The 24,397-nt window shown below is 56.2% G+C and overlaps 1 protein-coding gene across 8 annotated transcripts; it reads left to right on the top strand.

Moving 5' to 3' along the window:
* The first annotated feature begins 1,007 nt into the window (after positions 1-1,007).
* Positions 1,008-23,252, top strand: FAM78A (family with sequence similarity 78 member A). 8 transcript variants are annotated; one of them, XM_063696807.1, is made up of 4 exons: positions 11,573-11,876; positions 16,687-16,730; positions 17,723-17,844; positions 19,970-23,250. In XM_063696807.1, exons 1-4 carry the CDS (start codon positions 11,726-11,728, stop codon positions 20,496-20,498), a joined length of 846 nt encoding a protein of 281 aa, XP_063552877.1. In that variant the 5' UTR covers positions 11,573-11,725; the 3' UTR covers positions 20,499-23,250. The 8 variants fall into 8 exon arrangements, 5 of the variants coding, with proteins under 5 accessions (XP_055207362.2, XP_030863583.1, XP_055207361.1 ...); XR_010130380.1 differs by lacking the exons at positions 11,573-11,876; positions 16,687-16,730; positions 17,723-17,844; positions 19,970-23,250 and adding exons at positions 1,024-1,146; positions 3,605-4,604; positions 5,211-5,965; XR_010130381.1 differs by lacking the exons at positions 11,573-11,876; positions 16,687-16,730; positions 17,723-17,844 and adding exons at positions 2,516-2,725; positions 3,605-4,604 and having other exon boundaries at positions 19,970-20,099.
* Positions 23,253-24,397: the final 1,145 nt, after the last annotated feature.

Genomic DNA, 24,397 nt, shown 5'->3' with positions numbered 1-24,397 from the left:
ACACGCAGAGATGCACACTCACATCATCACGCAGAGATGCACATGCCCCCACACGCCCTATCCCACTGCACACACACCCCACAGCCCTGGTGCACGCACCCTTCCTCCAGCTCAGCAGCAGACACACACATCGAAACAACTGACTGACATACCTCCTGATTTATAGCCATCGATGCTTACTCATAACCATTTTTGAGCATCAATCTGTACCTATTTATTATTGATGATAATTAATACCCTCATTCATGGCTCCTGGCATTATCCCCGACATCTCAGGGAAGGGGATGTGAGTGCTGTTGTCTGGGCCTGGCTGTGACTCCTCCGCTATATCTTCTCAGTGCCTGGCCCGGCGGACGTGTCCGGTCCACACTGGGGAAGGAATGAGCTCGAACAGTGGGCAGGTGGGCTGAGAAGCCCCAAGCCTAACTTGCCCTATAAGCCATGTGGTTCTGAGCTTCGGCTGAAAAGGCCCCAGCCTCCAGATTTGCAGCCAGCACAGGCAGCGGTTTCAATCCCTTGTCCCATGCCCTGCCATCCCCATGCGGCACCATGGCCCTCAGTGGAGAGTGACGCTCTCACTGAGTGCAGGGCCAGAAGACCTGGGTTCTAGTGAAGGAAGCCTCCCTGGAGGACTTCACTGGGCCTCTGTTCCCCACCTGTAGGGGAGGCTGCTGGACCAGCTCTCTCTGAGATCTTGTCCCTACTCCCCTGGCCAGGCTTAGCCTGCCCTCTGTCCCAGTTAGGCAGGTCAGGGATGCAGACATGCCCTAGGCCTCCATCTGCCACCTACCCTCTCAATGTCTCCCACCTTCAGACACCTGTTTGGCTCTTTGGCCCCACCCACCTCCCTGGTGGACATTCCAAGCTTCGTCATTGGCTTTCCGTCTGGTCCCCAACAGTTGGGGAGAGAACGCTGTCTCCCAGGGCAACAGAATTCCAGCACCAAACATTTCCATCTGCAGAACAAAAACTTTTCCCTCTCTTGAGATTCCTTTTTGGCCTCTGATGACCCCAGCCTTGAAGGTGGCAAGCCCTTGGAGGACCCGCTGAAACTCTGAATGCAGAGTGGTCCATGAGAGGGAAAGAGCTGTGGGACTGTCTCTGGTGGCCACTGAAAACAAGGTCCCTATACTGCAAGGAATGCTGGTGAGAGCGCCCACTATATCCCAGTCATCCAGCCTCTGGGTCTTAGAGCCAGGCCACCTGGTTCCATCCACCCCTCCCTCTTCACCAGGCCTCAGTGTCCTCATCTGTAGAATGGGATGATGACAGGGTCGGGTCAACCCCTGATCCCTGGGTTTCTCTGGATCAGGTCTGGGATCATTGTGGAGAGCCATGAAGATGCTGTGTGCAAAGCCCCAGCTCACGGTGATGCCTGCAAGGAGACACTGCAGCAGTCTCTTTCCAAAGACCTCCCAGGTCCCTGCAGCTTGGCAGGGTCAGTGTTGTTTCTACTTCTGACTTGCTGTGTGGCTTTGGGTTTTCATGACTTCTCTGGGCCAATGTGCCAGGAATTGAGGACCTTGTCCTCCCACTGACAACACTTTGAGCTCCCAAGTGGCCATCCCAGTGTTCACCATCCCGGGTGGGGGGTGGGGCCGTGTCTCCCCACCCCTCCTCTTTCTCATTTTTCAGAGTCCAGGGAGCCTGAGGCCTGGGGGAGGGGAAAGGGTCCTGGGAGCAATGGGAGTGCCCTGTGCTGTTGGGCAATGATTCAAACAGATGTCCCCTTCCTCTGCTCTGCAGACACCGGCACTTCACACGCGCGTGGATGCGTCATGAGCCTTCCACATATGCTGAGGCTGCCGTGGGTCTGTGCCCAACACCCACGGAGCTCTGGAAAATGACGAGCAGGAGGAAGGGCTGTGTAGGGAAGCGGCAGGGCTGGAGGGGCCGCGAGCTGGGGAAGCCACCGGAACCCTGGTGGGCGCTTCAGAAGCCAGGGCAGGGAGTGCATGCAGGAGCTGAGCCCATTCACACCCTCTGCCTGGCAGAGCTGCCCCCCAGCTCAAAGCTGGCAAACAGGCCCATGGACTGATGCTTCCTGGTCCCTTCTCCTGCAGACTGAGATGTCATCCTGTGCAGGGGTGATGTCAAGGGGGAGCAGGTTAAGGGAGAGGGGTCTTCTACTTTGCAAGTCCTCACCATGTGGGCACCCACACACCTCTGCCGGTAGGACTTCCTAGTGATCAGTCCCATCCTAGTTCTGAGGGGCTGGCCCTGGCTAGCAAGTGGGGTGTGCTTGGTGAAGAAGCTGAATGTGGGCTTTGGAGCTGGTCAGATCGGAGCTGGCATCCAGCCTCTGAGAAGTCTCTATCCCCTGATCCCTGGGTTTTTGGGTTTCTCTATCTGTGGAGCCCACTGCCCAGGGCTAAGGTCAAGGATAGAAGAGACAGTGCCTGCTCAATGTAATGCCTGACACACAGTGGGTGCTTTACAAACCCAGGCGGAGCCCAGGACTGAGGGGGCGGGGCACTGTCACTCCCAGCTGGCCTTGAAGAGAGCCCACCCCCGGGAAATCACCTCCAGCAGCTTCACTGCTCACAAGGCGGTTCAGGGCTCTGGCCCCTGTCCTTTCCACGAGAGGGACGTGCAGCTCTGCCCCTGTTCATTGAGCACTTGAACTTGTCACCTCATTTCCAGGATAGCATTCCTACCCTCACAGAGCACCCTGGCCAGGCTGTCGGGGTGACGAGAGTCGGGAAATGAAACAGACATCTCAAAAGTGAATATCTTCCCTACATATAAACTGAGTAGTGCAGTAATTATCTGATGGCACAAGAGGTGCAGAAGGCCCTGTGACTGTCAGAGGGACAGAAGGTTTTGTGGGGGCCATTAGTTCATGGAAGGGAGAGGCCACTTCACATGGTGAAGAGGCCAGAGAAGACTTCTTCCTGGAAATGGACATTTATATAGAGCCCTGATGTAATCTGTGCGCTGTCTGGGGTTCTACTGTGTCCAACAGGCCAAGGGGGCCATCTCTGTGGCCCTGCCTTGGCCCGAGTCAGTGGGACTAGGAATAAGCCACCTACTAGCTGAACTGGAAAGGGACCACCTCCTCGTTAGCTGGGGATACGGGCCATAGCAGTGCTGGGGTGAGGGCGTGGCTGGGTGAGAGGCGGAGGCCACCCTAGCCAGCCACTTCCTGCTCCATGGCTGAGCCGGTGCTGCTGTGAGATGGCCTGGTTGTTAACCCCTCAAAGGAGAGATCCAAGAGTGGCCAGCCCCTCGCTCCCTCCAGCCCTGCCCTCACACACTCAGCGTGCTCTGGCTCCGGGACTGGCTGGAAGCACCTGCCCTGTGCCGGCTGTGGGCACCTGTGGAAGTCAGAGTCATGGGGATGGGGTGGGGACGAAGAGCGTGGCTTTAATGTAGCTGCCAGATGTACTTATATCACAAATTGCTTGGGCTTTCCCTACGGCTGGCTGGAAGGTAGGGGTGGGGTTCATAGCTCTCCCATGGCTGTACAGCCTCATGCTCCTTTTCAGCCCCTGCACTGGGACCCCTGCGGGGGGACGGGGGGAAGCACCTTGGGCAAATCCCCTAGCCTCTCAGCTCTGGGTGCCTGCTCTGTGAAGTGCACATCATCAGTCTCCCTCCGCAGGGAGGCCGATGGTGGCTGAAATGATGCTCTGTACAGCGCTCATCACACAGCCGGGGTCCAACAGGCAGCCAGCAGACCTGCTCGACGGGACCCACCTCTCCCCAAACTGCTCTCCCCTCCCCCCGACCTTCCCAGCCTTGGAGCCTACAAAGCCCCCGCGCTGTCTCCACCAAGCCACTGTCTCCCTGGGGCAAGGGAGCCCTTCTGCGGGTGCTCCGAACCCCAGAAAGCCTCTGGTCCATAGAGTTCAAAGGGCACTGGGAGCAGCCCACCTGGCCCCGAGACAGCAGCGGAACTACACTACCCAGAATTCCCGGGGCTGGCCAAAAAGGAAATGTCGTTTGTTCAAGGAGAGGCTCAGCTCCCCGAGCAGCTGCAGAGAGAGGGAGCGAGGGGGAGCGAGGGATTACCAGGGGGAGGGCGGGCTGTGTGCGGGGAGCGAGGGTGGAGAGCCGGGCGGGCGGGGAGGAGGAGGCGGCGCCCGCCCGCCGCCGCCGCCGCCGCCGCCTGCGGACCTGCATCCCCGCGGGGCCGGCGAGCGGGCGGCGGTCCCTGCGTGCGCCGGCTGCGCTCGGCCGGCGGCGGCGAGCGGACGCGGGGGCCGGGCCGGCGCAGGGGCCGAGTTTCTGCAAAGTTTGACCCGGTTGCCTTTCCGATGCTGCAGCAGAGCGAGGCAGCGCGGGGCGCGCCAGGCGGCTGCGGCGCGGCGGCGGGGCTGAGCGGCGACAGTGCGCTCACAATGATCATAAAATAAAGGAGGCGCGCGGGGTGGGGGCGAGAGAGCCCCGAGCCTCAGCCCTCCGCCCCCGGCCGCCCCCCCGAAGCCCCAAGCCGGGAGGTGGGTGGGGGCCGGGGGCGCCCACGCCGGCCCCAGACTCCAGTAGAGCCAAGGGACAGTGCCCGGGGAAGGGGGTGGGGGCGCCCCAAGAACGTGCCCGCGGCCGGGTCAGGGGCGTCCGGAGAGCGGCTGCCCGGGCCAGCGGAGTGGCCCCCGGGGCAGGTGAGTCGGCGGCGCCGCCCGGGTGGGGGCGTGCGCGCCAAAGTTCCCCGGCAGCGGCGAGCGCGCCCGACGCGCGGGGACCCGGGGCTGCTCGCGGCTGGAGAGGGGCGACAGAGGCGCTTGACGCGGCGGAGCGGGGGCACTATGCCCTCCGAGGGCCGAGGGACCCCAGCCGGGAAAGGGGTGCCCGCCGGATCCGACGGCACTGGTGGGTGGCCCTGCGCCCAGGGAGCCGGAGGGACCGGGGTGGGGAAGGGGCACCTGGCGCTGGCGGCGCGGCGGTGGGGACAGCGCAGGGCAAGTGCTTGCCGCCCCCTGCAGCGGCAGCCGCTCGCCCCCCACCCCGCCCCCGTCCGGGACGGTATCAGCGGAGATGTCACGGGCGGCTATTATTCGCTGGTGCGCGCGGTCGTGCGGCCGCCACTGATGGGGCGGGCGCGGGGGGCGGGGGCCACCGCCTCCGGGGAGACCGCCCAGAGCTGCGCCGTCAGCTCCGCAGCCCGCGCCCAGCGCACACGCGTCGCCGCCCCCGCGCGCCCCCCGCAGCAAAGTTCGGCTTAACTTTGAGGCTGGCCTTGACGCGCTGTCCCTTCCACCTCCCACCAGGTCCTCGGCGGCCGCGGCGAAGCAGGCGGCGGCGGCCGGAGCGCAGCCCCGGGACCCTGCACGGCGGCCGGCAGCGACAGCGGCAAGGGGACGCGGCGCCCCTGCGTGGGGACGTCCGGCCCGCGCCCGCGAGTGGGCGCCGACGGGGACCCGCGCCGCGCTCCCCCGTCACCGGCGAGCGGCCGGAGCCCTGAGCTCGCCTCCTGGAAGCCGCGGGTCGGCGCTCGCCCCGAGGGCGCCGGGACCTCGGCCGGGTGAACAGAAACTGCTCTGCAATTGATTCGGCCGCGCCGGGCGGGTGCGGGTGCGGGGCCCGGAGGGAGCGCGTGCGGAAGGCCGGAGGGCAGGAAGTCAGGCTTCTGCCGCGAGGGTGGCGCGACCGCGCGGGGACAGAGCCTTCCTTATTTATGAGTCTGCCGGCGCTCGCCTGCTTCCTCCGAAGACTTCAGGGAGAGTCTGCGAGCTGCCGTCCCCGCGTGTGAGGCACAGAAGGGCTGGATGTCAGAACCGCATAATTATTCATTAAACTACAAACTTTTTTTAACCCAAAGAATATCGGTGATTTTTGTCCACTGCGAGGAGAAGAAGAGAGAGCCCAGGGCTCATGAAATGCAGCAGAATCCTTATTTATAAACAGGCCGCGGTAGTGATATATGCAACCCCAGTCTACTCAGTGAGTTTTCTATCCTATGGATATCGGTCTTGAGAGTTGAGATTGGAGAGCAGCGCCGTCTGCACTGGGTCCTGCAGCCTCCGTCCTTTCAATGCCTGGTTTTCTCTGTGACTGCTGGCCTTCCCTGGAGATCAGAGCGCTCCTGTATGCCATGGGCTGTATTCAGAGCATCGGAGGCAAAGCCAGAGTCTTCCGGGAAGGGATCACGGTGATTGATGTGAAAGCCTCCATCGACCCCGTCCCCACCAGCATCGATGAGTCCTCCAGCGTGGTGCTCCGCTACCGGACACCCCACTTCCGGGCCTCGGCCCAGGTGGTCATGCCGCCCATCCCCAAGAAGGAGACTTGGGTAGTTGGCTGGATCCAGGCGTGCAGCCACATGGAGTTCTACAACCAGTACGGCGAGCAGGGCATGTGAGTACGGCCGAGAGCCAGCTCTGGGAACTGCTAGGGATGGCCGAGCTTGGAGGCCTGGTAGGGGGCCGCGGATAGGGGGAAGGTGGAGATACCATGAAGACAGGACGGAGGCCAGAGGGAAGCTTTAGGCAGGTATGCAGGTGGCCTCATTGGCCCGGTGGCTCCCTGAAAAGTTTGCCTGTGGATCCAGATTGGAGTCACGGTCCTGCAATCTACCCTGCCACTGTTCCCGGGGTTCCTGTGTCCTTCCCTGCAAGATGCCGAGAAAGCAGAGAGACATTACTCCCAGTGTTTCCTGGCAGAGCAAGTGTGCCGTCCGCCTGAGGAGTGTCTGTGCCATCAGGGGTCACCAGAGAGGCTGCAGGGCTGCCCTCCAGGCCTCTGGCCCTGTGCGGGCCCATGGCAGACATTCAGGCACTCTGCAACTCCCAGACCGGTGTGTTCAGGGCTTTGCGATTGGGCCTCAATTATCTTTCTGGCTTTTACCAGTGTATGCCAGGACCTGGGGGAGTGCTTCCCCGTTCCAAACGGCACTGTGTTTGAGAGCACAGTTAGTTTTAGAAGCCCGATTTCTTCACAGTGTGTCGCTTTCTGTCTCCAAGGCAGAAGACCGCTTTATGCAGACAAGTCCAGTGTCCCTCTGGCGAGGCCCTAACAGGAACAGCAAAGAGGAGCCTCTCCTCTGCAGCCCCAAAGCCCGGTCTCCAGAGTGTGCCTAGGGTATTGGGGGTCCCGGTGAGGACCCTGGGACCCTGGGGCTCCTTTCCTGGCCTGCTTCCTGACCCCAGAGAAGGCCGTCCCCCGGGGTGGAAAGAGCTGCATTTAGGCAGAGTTGGGAGAGTGACTTAACCTGAAGGTTCACCCTAAGACAGGGATGGTGAAAATAGCTGTTTCTGAGCGTAAGGACCCTTTGGAGAGAGCTAGGCAGGCCCCGGCGGGCAGCCCACCCATGCGGCCCCGTGACTGGCCGCCGACACTCCCAGAACCTCTCTCAGTGTCTACCCTGTGGCCCCGTGACTGGCCGCTGACACTCCCAGAGCCTCTCTCAGTGTCTACCCTGTGCAGCTTCACGTCCCCGTTTTGCAAGTGGGGAAAAGAGGAGAATTTCCCCAGGAGCTGGAACTTATCACAGATTTAAGAACCTCGTGGGCCACCTGTAAATGAGAGGGGTGGAGGATGGCGGGACACCAAGTCTGGTGGCTTCTCTACTTAATGACTCCAAAGTTCTAAAGGAAACATGAGGATCACAGTAACCCTTAAGTCCAGCGTGTGACAGTGACTGTCCCAAAGAGGTACATGGGGGGCACATCTAGAGGCTCTCACTGGCCCTCTCCACCAGCCTGATTTCTGTGCCAACCCCTTTGTGTCTCAAGAGCAGCTAGTAATCCAGTTCGGGGGAGGGGGTGCTGCCTTTCTGTTCTAAGCAGGGAAACATGATTCTTAGTTATGCAGTGAGTACCTTTTCTAAGAACGCTTAAGCCCAGAAACCTCCTCGGGCTTTGAAGGCATCCGGGACAGTTGTAGAAACAAAAGTTTTCCTCGGGGTTTTGGGCTAAGCCTAGTTTCTTCTCTGGAAGGGGTAAGGAAGCCAGTGGGTTCTTCTGAACTTGGAAAGACATGAGCACTCACGGGACTGGATGCTAATGTGGTTGGTGCAACGTGTGGTGGGGAGGCCACAGGCCTGACCCAAGGTACAGACTCCAAGCCTCAGCTTCCCCATCTGTGCACATGGGCTTCCAATGTCTTGTCTAAGACTTGTTCTCCATCTGGTGACCCTGAGTAGGTGCGGGTGATGTGGCTGGAGCTAGGCCTGAGACTGGGACCTGAGACAACCCTGCCCTCCCTGTCGCAGTCCTGGCTTCCTGGTTGGAAGAGCCTCATGCCTTCTTAGGCAGATCTGGGCGGGAGGCCAGGCTCTGCCACTCTCCAGGATGTGGCCCTAGGCAAGTCCCTTTACTGCTCTGACCCTCAGTTTACACATCTGCAAACTGGGGCTGGCAAGAACCCCTTCCCCATGGCTTATTGTGAGAATCACTCAAGCTAACCAAATTCGCCATGCAGTCAGCCCTGCGCCAAGCTGGTGGTGAATACTCACCGCAGGCAGTAATGGGATGGGGATCATCCTTAGCGGTGTTGTGATTGTCACTGTTATTCTATCAGATGTGAGTGGCTAAAACTACAGAATTAGGACAGATGTCAGCCACACCGTGTAGTGAATTTTCTCCCCAGGCCGAGTCTTTCTCTGTCACGTAGGGCCCACTTCCTGAGTTTAAAACTTTTTAAAGCAGCGTAAGGCATGAAGAACTTGCGTTTTAAAGTGGCTCCAGGCCATTTTCCTTGTTCTCTCTCTGCCCCTGATGTTTCTCTTTGCTCCCTCTCGCTCTCGGGACTCCTCTTTTGCTGCAGGGAGCCTCTGTGTCCCACCCAGCTCATTCTCCCTGGGTGCACTGGCTGTGCAATCCCGGTTGGGATACACGGGGACCAGCCCCAGGGACAGGATGGAGTCAGAGGCTTCCTGGGAGGGGCGGCTTGGAGCAGTCGGGCAGAAGGGTCCACGTGTCTTGGCTCCTAGGCCTTGGCCAGGCAGCCCCCGGGGTTCCGTTTGGTGTCCGTCCATGAGGGGGAGAACTTCCCGTAGGCTGCTGTGAGGATTCAGCGAGAGGCCAGTATGGGTGACCGTCCTGTGGCTGAGACGTAGAGGAGGAGGCTGCCGAGTACTTAGTAGTAATCAACAGAATCATCCTAAGGGGCCGAGTTACCAAAGAACAGAGTCCCGGATTCAACCTGCACCCTTGAAGGGCTCATGGAGAAGGCCAGGATGCGGCCTTGCTTTAGCTCCTTGCTGAATGGAAATAGAAGCATTTAGGTGGGATTTAGTTATTTTTTTTTAATTTTTATTTATTTTTGAGACAGAGTCTTATTCTTGTCACCCAGGCTGGAGTGCAATGGTGCCAGTCTTGGCTCACTACAACCTCTGCCTCCCGGGTTCAAGTAATTCTCCGGCTCCAGCCTCCAGAGTAGCTGGGATTACAGGCATGCGCCACCACGCCCAGCTAATTTTTATATTTTTAGTAGAGACGGGGTTTCACCACGTTGGCCAGGATGGTCTCGAACTCCTGACCTCAGGTGATCTGCCTGCCTTGGCCTCCCAAAGGGCTGGGATTACAGGTGTGAGCCTTAGGTGGGATTTAAAACCCCCTTCCTGTCTCCCCTGCCCCAGGCCTCCTGTGATGACTTCCATTTTCCAAATTTTTAAGCCTTGTGGCATGAAAAGGAAAGGGAACAGTGGTTGGGGTGACCAGAAACCCCAACCAGCCCAGAATTGTTCCTCTGCTCTGCCTGGCCCAGGGTCAGGTAATTCTCTCTGTGCTGGTGGGGGGTGTCCTGTGCATGGTAGGGGGCTGGGGAGCATCCCTGGCCTCTACCCACTCCATGCCAGGAGCACATCCCCGCAAGCTGTAACAGTCAATAATGTCCCCAGGGAGGGCCTGATGTCCCCAGGAGGGGCTATGAAATCACACCTAGTGGAGAACCGCTGGACTTGACCCAGACAATTCACATCCTTAAAATGAAACCCAGGCCCTGTGCTTTAGTGGCCCGGGGAAGGGACAGCCAGGTAGCGAGAGCTAGGTTAGGGCTTTCATTCTTTACAAATGGGCTTGTATCCAAAATGTTAATTCCAAATACTTAACCAAAATCCATAATACCCCCAAACGTTATCCCTGCTTAAAATTAATCCTTAAGCCAAGAGGATAACTTTTTAGAATGACATTCTGGGTTTGAAATATTTGAAATGGAACAATTAAAAAAAAAAAACCCACCATCTCAATGATACCCTGACTTTTGCAGACAGAGCTGGAAAAGAGTGAGTTTCTCTGTGCCAGCATGAGAGGATTCTATATGGCTTTGGGTCCAACCCACATTGCTTTAAAAGCCAACCCCCCCCCCCCATCCAAATTGTTGGAGACACCTGCCTCCACAGCCCGGCCCCCGCAATTCCTCAACTGCCACCTGTCAGCTGGCACAGAGTCTTCTAAGTGACAAGTCACAATTTCTCGCCTGTGTGGGAGAAGTTCCACGTTGTCCCTGGTTTGCCCTTCTCTGGAGCCCCCTGGGAACCTGGCCCACAGCCACGCCCATGGCCAAGGCCAAGGTCAGGGGCAGTTTATGGCTCAGGATTCTGCCAAAGGGCAGACTGGGCGGGGAGGAGGGGGAGCAGCTCAGATAGAAAGGGTTTCTTTGGGTGGATGGGGACACTACCCCATGCCCATGTACGGCAGGGTGTGAACTCCAGCTCCCAACCCTTGGGCCAGCCTCTTAACCTTTCCAAGCCTCACTGTTCCCATCTATGAACTGGGAATATGAGTCTTCTCTCATAGGCTTGTGATGATAAGACCTTAGCCCAGCACCTCACGAATACCAGGCACTCAATATATGGTAGCCGTCAATACCATAGCTATGAATCGTAATACTAATAATGTCTTATGCATTATGCGATGCCTGTCAGAGTCAGCGGAAAGGTGGCTGTCTCGTTGCTGTTGTTACATTATCCCTTCTCCTGGGTTTCAGATACCTGTCTATAGCATGAGTGCTGTCACTGTGTTATGAACGGCCAGTGGCCAGCCTGGACTGCACAGTGAAACCCTGTCCCTACAAAAAATACAAAAAAATTAGCCAGGCATGGTGGCATGTGCCTGTAGTCCCAGTTACTTGGGAGGCTGAGGTGGGAGGATCACCTGAGCCCGGGGAGATCAAGGCTGCAAGTGAGCTGTGATTGCACCACTGCACTCCAGCTGGGGCAACAGAGTGAGACCACATCTCAAAAAAAAAAAAAAAAAAAAAAAAAAGGCTGGTGGGAAAGGACAGGGCAGGGGTGGAGGGACCGCTGGGTGCCACCCGGCCCTGCTGGGATGACGCTGAGAATGGCTGCCTCGGGCGCCTTCCCACCTGCCGTCTCCCAGCGTCCTCCCCAGGAGCTCAGGAAGGCCTCATTTTATGATGTGGTCACAGCTTCTAAGACCTGAAGCTGGTTGCCAGAGCAGTCTTGCTCAGCGCCAGCAGATCTGGGGACAGGCCATGGAGGAATGTCCCTGTTGACCACGTGGCCTCTTCCTGAAGCCGGGGTCTGAGCGTCAGTTGTGCAAAGAACAATTGAGGAGGAGGCTTCCTCTCTGTAACCGGAAGGCGGCCTCCCCCATCTGCTGGGCCCTGGCGGAGGCAAGGGCGGGGTGGGTGGGAGAGGGAAGTCCTTGTTTCAAGGCTTTGGGGTAGGAGGAAGTAGGGGGGATGACCCAGCCTAAAGAGAGCTCCCCCAGGACCAGCCCTGGCCAAGGGATTGCTGCAGCCCTCATCCACCTTCTAAGCACTGGAAACAAACATTGGAGACCAAGTGAGGCGTCACTCAACAGCCGTAGTAATCAGGGAAATGACAAGTTACATACTGACATCCTTTGTTTTGCTGATTGGAGTTGGGTGCATTGAAAAAGATCAGTCGTGCCCAGTGTTTGGGGGAAGGAAACAGTGTCTTCACCTGTTGTTTGTGGGAGGACAGTTGAGGCAGGCGAGGATGCTGAGAGGTGAGCTCAGCTGTGCCTGTTACCGTCCACATGTGCAAGCCCTTCAGCTCGGTGGTTGTACTTGTTTTTGAGATGCAGTTTCACTCTTGTCACCCAGGCTGGAGTGCAGTGGCATGATCTTGGCTCACTGCAACATCTGCCTCCCGGGTTCAAGCGATTCTCCTGTCTGCCTCCCGAGTAGCTGGGATTACAGGTGCCTGCCACCACACCTGGCTTTTTTTTTTTTTTTTTTTTAGTAGAGATGGGGTTTCACCATGCTGACCAGGCTGGTCTCAAATTCCTGACCTCAAGTGATCTGCCTGCCTCGGCCTCCCAAAGTCCTGGGATTACAGGTGTGAGCCACTGTGCCCGGCCTGTACTTTTAGAGCCTCTTGCAGAAACTTTGTGCCCCTAGCTCAGGGCCTGCATATTGGAGGCGTGCAAAAAAATAATCTACTGAACAAGTGAGTTAATGATCACGTGAAGGGGAGAAGCAGCACATAAAGATGCACATGGGCTGGGCACGGTGGCTCACGCCTATAATCCCAGCATTTTGGGAGGCTGAGGCAGGCGGATCATCTGAGGTCAGGAGTTCGAGACCAGCCTGGCCAACATGGCGAAACCCTGTCTCTACTAAAAATACAAAAATTAGCTGGGCGTGGTGGTGCGTGCCTTTAATCCCAGCTACTCAGAAGGCTGAGGTGCAAGAATTGCTTGAACCTGGGAGGTGGAGGTTACCGTGAGCCGAGATCACGCCACTGCACTCCAGCCTAGGCAACAGAGCTAGACTGTCTCAAAAAAAAAAAAAAAAAAAAAGCACACTTGAGGATGTTAATTCCAGCACGGCTCCTAATAGCAAAAAGCCAGGAACAACTCAAGGGTCCCTCAAGAGGGAGTGAAATTATGCTCTGCCTGCAGTGCAGACTCTGAGGCAGGGCCATAGGCGATGAAGACAAGTGGGGAAATGATACATTGTTGTTACATTTTTGTTTAAAGTTATCAGACAATATGTAGGGTAGTAACCCATTTTTGTTAAAAACAAAATACTGAAGTTGGGAACATATCCTGTGTGTGTATGCAGAGAGCAAGGTCTCAAAGGATGTTTACCAGAGTACATGGGGCACACGGGGAGGGGCGCATGGGGAGGTAGGTTTCAGTTTTCACTTGATACGCTTCATTTTTTTTTTTTTTTTTGAGACGAAGTTTTGTTCTTGTCGCCCAGGCTGGAGTGCAGTGGTGCTATCTCGGCTCATTGCAACCTCTGCCTCTTGGGGGTTTCACCATGTTGGTCAGGCTGGTTTTGAACTCCTGACCTCAAGCAATCCACCTTCCTCTGGCTCCCAAAGTGCTGGGATTACAGGCATGAGCCACCGCGCTCGGCCTAAGAGCACTTCTTTTTTTTTTTTTTTTTTGAGACGGAGTCTCGCTCTGTCGCCCAGGCTGGAGTGCAGTGGCGCCATCTCGCCTCACTGCAAGCTCCGCCTCCCGGGTTCATGCCATTCTCCTGCCTCAACCTCCCGAGTAGCTGGGACTACAGGTGCCTGCCACCACGCCCGGCTAATTTTTTTTAAAATACATTTTTAGTAGAGACGGGGTTTCACCGTGTTAGCCAGGATGGTCTTGATCTCCTGACCTTGTGATCTGCCTGCCTTGGCCTCCCAAAGTGCTGGGATTACAGGCGTGAGCCACCGCGCCCGGCCTGGAGCCTCAAGTCTTTATCTGTAAGGGTGTTTCTTAAGGTGCCTAATGTGAGCCACTTGTAGGAGGTGGGATAATATTTGAGTAAATCATTTAAGGTTAAGGCTAAATTTTATTTTAATGCAACATATTTACTGCCTATTAGAACATATATCTGTATATCTGTATATATAGCATATCCAACCTGTTATTTCAAAGGTGTTTCTAAATTTAGTTGATTTTGTTTCTTTTAGAGACAGGGTCTCACTCTGTTGTCCAGGCTGGAGTGCTGTGGTGCAATCCTAGCTCACTGCAGCCTTGACCTCCTGATTGCTCAGGCAATCCTCCCACCTTAGCTTCTCGGGTAGCTGGGAGTATAGGGACGCACCACCATGCCTGGCTAATTTTTAAGTTTTTCGTACAGGCGAGGGTCTCTTGCTTTGATGCCCTGGCTGGTCTTGACCTCCTGGGTTCAAGCGATGCCCCCTCACCTCCAGCCTCAGACTCCCATAGTTGAGTCTTTTAAAAGGTGATCAGGCCAGGCGCAGTGGCTCATCTCAACAGCTTGCGAGGCTGAGGTGAGAGGATCGCTTAGGTTCCATTAGAGGCTGGTGGGGTAAGAGCTGGGTCAGGTTGGGGACCTTGGCCCAGTTACTTCCCAGTTGTGTGACCTTGGACCTGGCCTCTCACTGCCCTAAGTCTCCTCTGTTAAATGCACCCCACAGCCCCGGCCCCAGGGAGGTGTGGTGCCCGGCGCAGCCCGTGGGCTCAGGGAGTGGTACCTGCTGTCACCGCGTGCTAAGGTGACTGTCCAACAAGAGGCTTTTGCAGCTGCAGCCCTGCAGGATAAGCAGAAGCTCAGGGCAACTTTGGGGGCCCTGGACTCCTCACAGAGATACCCTGTGGGCTTTGAGGGAGACCCAGCGTGCACTGACAGCCACTGATGCTGGCCACAGACATTATGGTGCCTGAAGCTGGGCCAGGTACTGTGATACATCCCAGATATGTGGTGATGGGCGAGGCAGGCCTGGCCCTGCCCTCACAGCCTCGTGGTCTGTCTAGGGTAGAGACTGGCAGCAGATGAGTGCATCAGTATTTAATCACCCTCATGAACAGGCCACGGGGCAGTGGGTTGAGATCCAGTGGCGTTGAATAGCAGGAGGCACCTGGCCCATGTGGAGGGTCCAGGCAGGCTTCTTTGGGGTGGTGGCTGCAGAGCTGAGTGATGAGCAGCTATGAGTGAGGAGAGGAGGAGGAAGTGGGGGGGGAGGAGGAGGAAAGGGGAGTGGAGGATGAGGATGAGGACGAGGATGACGCTGCTCCCGGTAGAAGGCCCTGAGAGGGAGGAGCGTGGCCCACTGCAGCAGCTGAGAATGGCTGGGGCCCTGGAGCCCAGAGAGGGCGTGTGTGTACATGCACGTGTGTGTGCTTGTGCATGTGTGCACACACGCAGGGCTCTAGGCTTCAATTGCGTCGGTTTTAAGGGCATAGGGGAGTCATGGCCGGTTTAACAGGGTTGGAGCCATGCCATCGGATTTGTGTTTTTAGAAGAGTCTTCGGGCTGCTTCTGGGAGGGGAACAGATTGCAGGAGGCTGGGAGACCAGGGAGGGGTAAGGCCACGGTGGAGGCAGAGGAGGAGAAGGGGCACAGCCTGGAGGGGCGAGGGAGGGTCCAGGATGGCGCTGTGTCCCGGAGACACAGGCCTCCCCGTTGCCGGCCAGGCCAGTGGCTCTGTCCACCCATGTCAGGGCTTCGTGAGACATGGAAAGCAGGTACCCTGCAGATGTTTGTTAGGTGGGTGATGATGGGACTCAGGACAGGGACGCTGCGGGAGGCTGAGGAAGCCACTTCAGCCCGGGAAGCATTCTGACGCCTGGGTTCCAGCCTGGACTTGCCTGCTGTCCTTTGGGGTCCCTAGGAGGATGGGAGTGTGACAGGTGGCCCTGCCTGCCTCTGCCCACAGCCATGGAGGTGAACGGCCTGCTGGGCTCCTAGACTGAAGAGCTGTCCGGGGCCTGCACTCAGAAGGGCCCTGAGCGTGGTTCAAGGCTCTGCCGTCTCAGCATTGAAAATCTCAGGTTGTTTACAGCGAGGTGCGTTGGCTCACGCCTGTAATTCCAGCACTTTGGGAGGCCGAGGCGGGCAGTCACCTGAGGTCAGGGGTTTGAGACCAGCCTGGCCAACATGGTGAAACTCCGTCTCTACTAAAAAAATATAAAAATTAGGCTGGACATGGTGACTCACACCTGTAATCCCAGCACTGTGCGAGGCTGAGGTGGGTGGGTTACCTGAGGTCAGGAGTTCGAGACCAACCTGAATAACACGGTGAAACCCCATCTCTACTAAATAATTAGTCCGGCATGGTGGCACATGCCTGTAATCCCAGCTACTTGGGAAGCTGAGGCAGGAGAATCGCTTGAACCCAGGAGGCAGAGGTTGCAGTGAGCTGAGATCATGCCATTGCACTCCGGCCTGGGCAGCAAGAGTGAAACTCTGTTTCAAAAAAAAAAAAAAAAAAGGAGAAAGGTGGTTAAGATATTGCTTAACTTTAGACTTTTAAGTTAAAAATAATTGGAAAACTTCAAGGACAACTACTAAGAGAACAGAATTAGAATGTTTAAATCCCCAATAAGTACCAAGAAGAAACAGAAGAAAAATACCAATAAAATCTGTACTCAAAAGAATGGTGGACAAAAAGCATTAAAAAACTCAATGGAAATTTAATAGAGAAGAGAAACAAGTTCATATAAAAATAATTCGGCTGGGGACGGTGGCTCACGCCTGTAATCCCAGACACTTCGGGAGGCCAAGGCAGGCAGATCACCTGAGGTCAGGAGTTTGAGACCAGCCTGGCCAACATGGTGAAACCCCGTCTCTACTAAAAGTACAAAATTAGCTGGACGTGGTGGTGGGTGCCTGTGGTCCTACCTACTCAGGAGGCTGAGGCAGAAGAATCACTTGAACCTGGGAGGCCGAGGCTGCAGTGAGCAGAGATCCCGCCACTGCACTCCAGCCTGAGTGACAGAGCGAGACTCTGTCTCAAAAAAAAAAAAAGGTCAGAAAAGGCTTCAGGTCAAATTAGGGCTTTGGGTCAAATCAGGGCTACCTGGTCTGGGAGAGGCACACTTCTAACTGCTGATGCCACCCTCAAAGGGTCTCCAGAAGCTTCCACTGACTGCTGTTGGCTGCACCAGGCAGTGAGTATCAGTACATTTAATCATCACAAAAACCGGGCAGGCAGATGTTGGCGGATTGTCTGTGGGCTGCTGATGAGATGGTAGAGCTCAGCACGTCTGTGACTGGACCGCAGTGCGAGTAGCTGGGGCTGACAGTGGACCCTGGGCTGCTGCAGGTGCCCCCTGCAACCCCCAGGTGGAGGGATCCACGCAGCCTGGTGACGATTTGGCCCTGGCCCTGAGCCATGCCTGGCGTGACGCAGTGCTGTCTGCCAGCCTGGGAGGCTCCTCACCTGTCTTTGCCTGAGCCAGGGCCTGGGAGTTTCAGGACTGGGAAAGGAAAGAAAACCCCAAGGCTGGGGTCAGGAAGAGGAGGGGCTATTTTGCTGCTCAGTCCTGCTCCCCCAAACCAGACCTTCAGCTCTTTGCAAATGAAAGGGGGGGCAAGGCCAAAGCGGGGTTCCTTATGCAAGTTTGCTTCCTGCCCTGAAAAACCAAAAAAACGGAAAACTTTTCCAAGCAAGTGTAAGCACTGTGTGAGGACAGAGTGGGCGTTTCCTTCTGAAATAGGAGACTAGGCCCCCAGTGGGCAAAGAGACCCTGACACGCTTCTCCATCTGTGCGGGGGAATGAATGAGCAGGCTCACCCTGTTGTCATCCTGCCTGCTGCTGTGGGGCCCCCCCAGATCTTAGGAATTGCTGGGTACTTCCGGACAGTGAGGTTGTCTGAGCTGCCTGCAGGTTCCCTGAGTCTGGGGTACTCAGGGGCTGGGCAGGAGATGCCCATTAAGCAGGTGTTACTCTAATGAGTGAGCTTGTCAATGAGATGAACAGGAAAATTAGCAAAATCATGTTCCTAATCATTCCTCCTGCGGCGGCCCCAATTTTGCTAACTGTTAACATTATATGATGCATAAGTAGGGGAATGCATTTTTAAAATTATGGTAAAGCCTATGTAACATTTTATAAAATTGACCATTTTATTTTATTGTTAATTTTTTTTTTTTTTAAAGACAGGGTCTGGCTCTGTCACCCAGGCTGGAGTGCAATGGTATGATCTTGGCTCACTGCAACCTCTGCCTCCCAGGTTCAAGCAATTCTCCTGCCTCAGCCTCCCGAGTAGCTGGGATTACAGGTGCCCGCCACCATGCCCAGCTAATTTTTGTATTTTTAGTAGAGACGGGATTTCAGCATGTTGGCCAGCCTGGTCTCGAACTCCTGACCTCCAGTGATCTACCGTGCCCAGCCAAACTAGACCATTTTAATCATTCATAAGTGTACAGCTCAGTGGCATTAGGTCTGTTCAAATTGTTTTGCAGCCTTCACCACCATCTATCTTCAGAACTCTTTTCTTTTTCTTTTTTTTTTTTTTTTGAGATGGAGTCTTGCTCTTATCGCCCAGGCTGGAGTGCAGTGGTGTGATTTCGGCTCACTGCAACCTCCGCCTCCTGGGTTCAAGCGATTCTCCTGCCTCAGCCTCCTGAGTAGCTGTGATTACAGGCGCCCACAACCATGCCTGGCTAATCTTTGTACTTTTAGTAGAACAGGGTTTCACCGTATTGCCCAGGCTGGTCTGGAACTCCTGACCTCAGGTGATCCGCCTGCCTCGGCCTAACAAAGTGCTGGGATTGCAGGTGTGAGCCCCTGCGCCCAACCAGAACTCTTTTCATCTGCAAAACTGAAACTTCGTCCCCAAGAAATATCAACTTTCCGTTCCTCTTTCTCCCAGCCCCTGGCAACCTCCATTCTACTTTCTGTCTCTATGAATTTGACGACACTAGGGACTTCACATAAGTAGAATCACACAGTATGTGCTTTTTTGTGGCTGGCTTATTTCACTCAACATAACGTCCTCAAGGTTGATCTGTGTTGTAGCCTGTGTTGGAACATCCTTCCTTCTTAAGGCTGAAGAACATTCCATTGTACGTATATAGCACGTTTTGTTTATCCATTTATCTGTCGATGGACACTTGGATTGCTTCTGCCTTTTGGCTATTGTGATTAATTCTAGGAACAGGAATGCATTTTTTTTAGAGGTAGGGTCTCACTGTGTTGGCCAGCCTCGGCCTCCCAAAGTGCTGGGATTAGAGGTGTGAGCCACTGCCTCCAGTTGGGAGTGCTTTTTTTTTTTTCTTTTGCAGACAGTCTCACTCTGTCACCCATGCTGGAGTGCAGTGGCACAATCTCAGCTCACCGCAAACCCAGCCTCCCAGGTTCAAGCAATTCTCCTGCCTCAGCCTCCTGATTACAGGATTACAGGCATCTGCTACCATGCCCCACTAATTTTTTTTTTTTTTTTTTTTTTTTTGGAGACAGAGTCTCACTCTGTTGCCCAGGCTGGAGTGCATGGCGTGATCTCGGCTCACTGCAACCTCTGTCTCCTGCCTCAGCCTCCTGAGTAGCTGAGACTACAGGCGCGTGTCACCATGCCTAATTTTTTGTATTTTTTTTAGTAGAGACAGGGTTTCACCATATTGGCCAGGCTGTTCTCAAACTCCTGACCTCATGATCCGCCCCCCTTGGCCTCCCAAAGTGAATTTTTGTATTTTTAGTAGAGACAAGGTTTCACCATGTTGGCCAGGCTGGTCTTGAACTCCTAACCTCAAGTGATCCGCCTGCCTCAGCCTCCCAAAGTGCTGGGATTACAGGTGTGAGCCACCACGCCCGGCCAGGAGTGCATTTTTAACAGTAGCTTGTTCGTGGGAGTACCCTCTGTGCACGTGGGTGAACAGAAGGCACAGTGGGCGCAGGGTGTCCTGAGCTTCCCTGTTACAGGTGCCTTGGTGGAAATGCGCCGGGGTCCCAGGCCCCACCGCTTGGCCAAATGTCCTTAGGAAAATGTAGCCTCACTCTCCACCCCCAGCCCACCACTTCACTTTCTGTATCTGCCGGGTGGGGTTGCATGGAGAAGATTGTCTGTGAGCCTGTAATGTTAAAGGGGCCCCTACAGTCTGGGGTGGCCTCCCAGATGCTACTGTATCCATGGCCACATGGGAGTGTGGGATCTGTATGTCCCTAGAGCAACTTGGGCCAGGCCGGCCACCTTCTTCTGTCTGAGGGTTATGATTGTAACAGCAGCAGTGATGACAGTGACTCCGAGCTACTGTCTGACCCCCTGCCCCCAGAACGTCAAAGGGGACCGGGTGGTCTGCTGGGTCTGTTCCATCCTCAGGGCCCAGGACAGCCCCTGGCCTGCCAGGGGGACACATAAAGCCCTCCTTGAGTGACCGAGTGAGTGAACTGGCCTTCCTTGTCCTCAGGTCCAGCTGGGAGCTCCCCGACCTCCAGGAGGGCAAGATCCAAGCCATCAGCGACTCAGACGGGGTGAACTACCCCTGGTATGGCAACACCACGGAGACCTGCACCATCGTGGGCCCCACCAAGAGGGACTCCAAGTTCATCATCAGCATGAATGATAACTTTTACCCCAGCGTCACATGGGCCGTGCCCGTCAGCGAGAGCAACGTGGCCAAGCTCACCAACATCTACCGGGACCAGAGCTTTACCACCTGGCTGGTGGCCACCAACACCTCCACCAACGACATGATCATCCTGCAGACGCTGCACTGGCGCATGCAGCTCAGCATCGAGGTGAACCCCAACCGGCCCCTGGGCCAGCGCGCCCGGCTGCGGGAGCCCATTGCCCAGGACCAGCCCAAAATCCTGAGCAAGAATGAGCCCATCCCGCCCAGCGCCCTGGTCAAGCCCAATGCCAACGATGCCCAGGTCCTCATGTGGCGGCCCAAGTATGGGCAGCCGCTGGTGGTGATCCCGCCCAAGCACCGGTGACAGCCAGGGCCACCCGCTAGGTTAGACTCGCAAATAATAATACCGCTGAAAACAAAACTCAGACTCACTCTTCAGTCATTCAGCAAGATACAACCATTCTACCCTCTCCAGCGGGCGGATCTCACTGTGCTGATGCCCCCGGGAAGGCCTCCCCGGCTCTCGGCACCTGCTTCCTTTCAGGGAGGGGGGAGATCTAAGCAGGACAGACAGACCCCACGTGCGCCCTCAGGGTGACCTCTGGTCTCCTTGCCTCTCCTTTTTCTCAGTTTCAGTCGCTCACTTGTAACAGATTCCCTGAAACACTGCTTTTTCCGTTTTTTAAAAAAACTCCTCTTTTGGGGGCTCAGGGGCAGGAGGAGGGGGAGCTGATTAGGAGGGAAGCTCCAGCCCCCGATCAAAGAGACAGATCCGCACTGCTGCCGATTGTGGCGCTGGCCGGCCTTCCCCCCAGGTCCCTCCGCCCTCTGTCATGCGGCCTTATGTAGACTTGCTTTGCCAAACTTTTGCCTTAAGCTGAATTTAAAGGAAGAAAACCAATCGGAGAAAGAAAGCAGGATCTCTTTTCTACTGGACTTTTCCTCTTCTGCCAGAGGTGGAGGGAGGGGTGGGGTCGCCCGCGAGAGTCTCTTGAGCCCTTCTTCCCGGTTGTCTTGGGAGAAGGGTGAGGATGGGCATTTAGACCCGAAACCAGCTGCTCACTCTTTCTTTTTGGCAGAAACAAAACCACAGGCAGATTCTGCCTGAACAGCCCCTACTCTCCCTCCACCCCCAGGTCGTATCCCCGCACCTGCGGAGAGGGGCTGTGAGCTCTGGCGGGGGTTGGCTCCACCAGTCGCCTGGCCTCTTCTCCCCTCTCTTCCCAGCAGCCTTAACTTCCCTTGGGTGGCTCTAGGAGGAGAGAGGCAGGCTCCTGTGAGCCCAGGGAATTTTCACCCTCTCAGTCCTCAGGACCCACCCCCAGTTGAGTCCCTGGCCCTTCCTCCAGGTGTGTGGCTTTTTCCTTCTCCATCCACACTGGTCCCAAATGCCTGGGGGCCGGCCACCTGGACCGCCGACACACAGCCTCAATGTTAGTCTCAAAGGTAAGGAAGGCATTCACGTCCCTTCTTGCAGGGCATTTTAAGACTTGAATCGGGTGGGCCCTGGCCCGTGTGGCTGGCTGGCCCCTGGTGTACTGTAAAAGGGCCAAGACAGGGCTCGTTCTCAGGGGCGCCCCTCCCAGGCCCTCAGGGCAGCGGGACGGTGCAGTCAGGCTCTGGGTGCCACAGTGATGGAGGTGGAAGGCACCCAAGCTCTAGGGAAGTCTTGGGAGGCAGTCGGCCGAGCCCCTGCTTCCTGTCCTCAAATAAGTGAATCCAGGCCAAGGGCTGGGAGGGCTGGGTGGGCTTGTGGTCGAGAGGGGTCAGAGCCACTCTGGAGGCTGGGCTGGCACAGTGGAGAGCGACAGGTGAGGACAGACGTCCGGAAGCCCATCCCTGGGACCTGCCCTCCCTCGGTCCCAGGCCACTGGAGCTCCAGGGCTTACCTAGTCCTGACCCATTGTGCCAGGGTTCTGAGCAGTGTCGGCCTTGTGGCCACTTGCAGGGGCTATTAGGGGACATCCCGCTGAAGCCACACTCCTTCCAGCTTGCCAAACCCACAGCTACCCGCCCGGGGCCCACACTCAGCCTAATAATTATCAAGCACAGAAAACCGTCCATTTAGAAAAATAATCCATTTCTGCTGCAGATGAGCCACTTGTAAGAGTCTCCGTGACAGCGTGGGACGGTGTGGGCACCAAGGTCCCTGCCCTGCTCCTTCGTCCACGGGCTATTGCGTTTATTCAAGGGGTGCTTAATGACCGTTCAGCCACTGCCGTCGGTCTCCGGGCCCAGCTCGTGCCAGGAGGCTGTCCTGGGACACACTGGGCTGGAGCTGCCGGCTGGCACGGTGCTCAGGGGGCCCCTGGTGGGGGCCAGGACCTCCCCGCAGAAACTGCAGGTTCTCTTGTGAGGATGGAGGCCGTGCCACCCCAAAAGGCAGTAGCCTTAGGGGAACAGTGGGTCCCAGCTGCATGTCTGAGGACGGGTGAGGACAGGGCTGGGACTCAGTTTTCATTCACTGGAGACTTCTCCACTCAGGTCTTTGTTGCACTAAAGCAGGGACAGGACCCTGGGGGTTCAGGAAGCGGGTCTCAGGCTGCCGGTTTCTTCCCAGAGGTGGGGCTGGAGACCAGAATGGAAAGGGGCTTCCTGAGCTGCTAGTGGGTGAAGGACCCCCGAATCCGCATTTCTTGAGTGAGAGCAAACACTCGAGGCAGGAGCCAGCACCCCTCCCACTGCATGCCCGGCCCCCAGCCCACCTTGCCCCCTGACCCACCTTCACCCGTGCCCTTTCTTTCCGCCCTTCCTTCCTCACCAAAGAAGGGCTAGGAACACCCTGGAGAGGCTGCAGCTCCGGCCACGGATGCTCAGCTGAGCCCCGGTCTGCTCCCTCAGCCTCCTTGCTCATGTTGGAGCACAGGCCTCAGGCTTCCTGCCAGGGCCCCGATTCTTCTTATGTCCCCCAGCCCCGCCCTGGCGTGGACATCCACTCACTCCTTCCAGCAATAAGAACCGTCCTTGGTCGTGGAGAGTACTGTGAAACAAACCAATGCACTTACCAGGAGGCACAAGACTCTTGAAGAAGATGTAAAATGAACCTTTTTTTTTTTTTTTTTTTTACAAAAAACAAAAAGCAAATATTCATAAAGAGAAATAAAATGTAATTTTAAAGTAGGCTTGGCTAGGTCCTGGATGTTTCTGAAGTGGAGATTCACTTTGGGGTGGGTGGCTCAGCGGTGCTGGCTGCGGGGGTGAACGTATCTGGGGGGCAGGAGGATGGGCTGAGGCTGGGATCCCCGTGCTCAGGGCCTGGGAAATGGGAGGAGGGAGCCAGCCTTTGAGTCCTGCTCCTTCCAGCTGCTTCTGTTCACAGCCCCAGCTCCAGCGAGAGCAGCCCTGCGGTCTCAGCCTTGCACCTGGAAGTGCCCCTGCCAGTGCCCTGCCTGGAGGGTGGTGGGCTTGGAGGTAGAGCTAGGAATTGGGGGCAGCTTGACTTTTTGGCGAACAGTAAAACCCCTATGTCAAGGGCGATTAAGGTTTAGATTGACCCTTAACTTGGGCCTGCAAAGCTGTCTTCTTGTGGACAAGCAGGACAGTGTCAGTCTGGACGGGGGCTCCATGCCCTGCCCTCAGCCAGCAGCTGTTGAGGGGTCCTGTGGGGCCCCAGCCTTGAATGGATACCATCTTATAAATGGAGCTTTCTTGTGTAAGCATGGGTGGGGGCCCCGGAGGTCCTGGAGTGGCTGTGGGCTCTGAAGGTAGACCACAGGTTCAAGGCCGTTTATGTGAGCTTGAGCCCGACACTCAGCCCCTCTGAGCCCTACTTACTTTGTATGGAAAAATGGAGATGTGGCCGGGTGTGGTAGCTCGCACCTGTAATCTCAGCGCTCTGGGAGGCTGAGGTGGGTGGATCACTTGAGGTCAGGAGTTTGAGACCAGCCTGGCCAACATGGCGAAACCCTGTCTCTACTAAAATACAAAAATTAGCCCGGTGTGGTGGCGGGCCCCTGTAGTCCCAGCTACTAGGAGGCTGAGGCAGGAGAATCACTGGAACCCGGGAGGCAGAGGCTGTAGTGAGCCGAGATTGCGCCACTGCACTCCAGCCTGGGTGACAGAGTGAGACCCTGTCTCAAAAAAAAAAAAAAAAAAAAAGGAAAAAGAAAATGGAGATTTTCAGAGGAGCTGCCTCCTGGCGGATTCAGTGGAAACTCCCTGTTCTTTCTGGGTGCGAACTCATTGAATCCACATGACAACCCCACAAGGGAGGTGTTAACTGCCACCCCCATTTCACAGACGAAGGAACGGGGAGAGTGGACG

This window comes from Gorilla gorilla, chromosome 13 (genome assembly GCF_029281585.2).
Source record: "Gorilla gorilla gorilla isolate KB3781 chromosome 13, NHGRI_mGorGor1-v2.1_pri, whole genome shotgun sequence".
In the NCBI taxonomy this organism is placed as follows: domain Eukaryota; kingdom Metazoa; phylum Chordata; class Mammalia; order Primates; family Hominidae; genus Gorilla; species Gorilla gorilla.
The sequence above is the reverse complement of the archived record's forward strand: the minus strand, read 5'-3'. Positions and strand labels throughout refer to the sequence as shown.

Excerpts from the sequence above, each read along its gene's own strand:
- FAM78A (XM_031007723.3), top strand. The coding sequence starts at position 5,975 with ATGCCTGGTTTTCTCTGTGACTGCTGGCCTTCCCTGGAGATCAGAGCG. Across the intron at positions 6,298-19,969 it reads CAGTACGGCGAGCAGGGCAT|GTCCAGCTGGGAGCTCCCCG; the intron begins GTGAGTACGGCC and ends CCTTGTCCTCAG.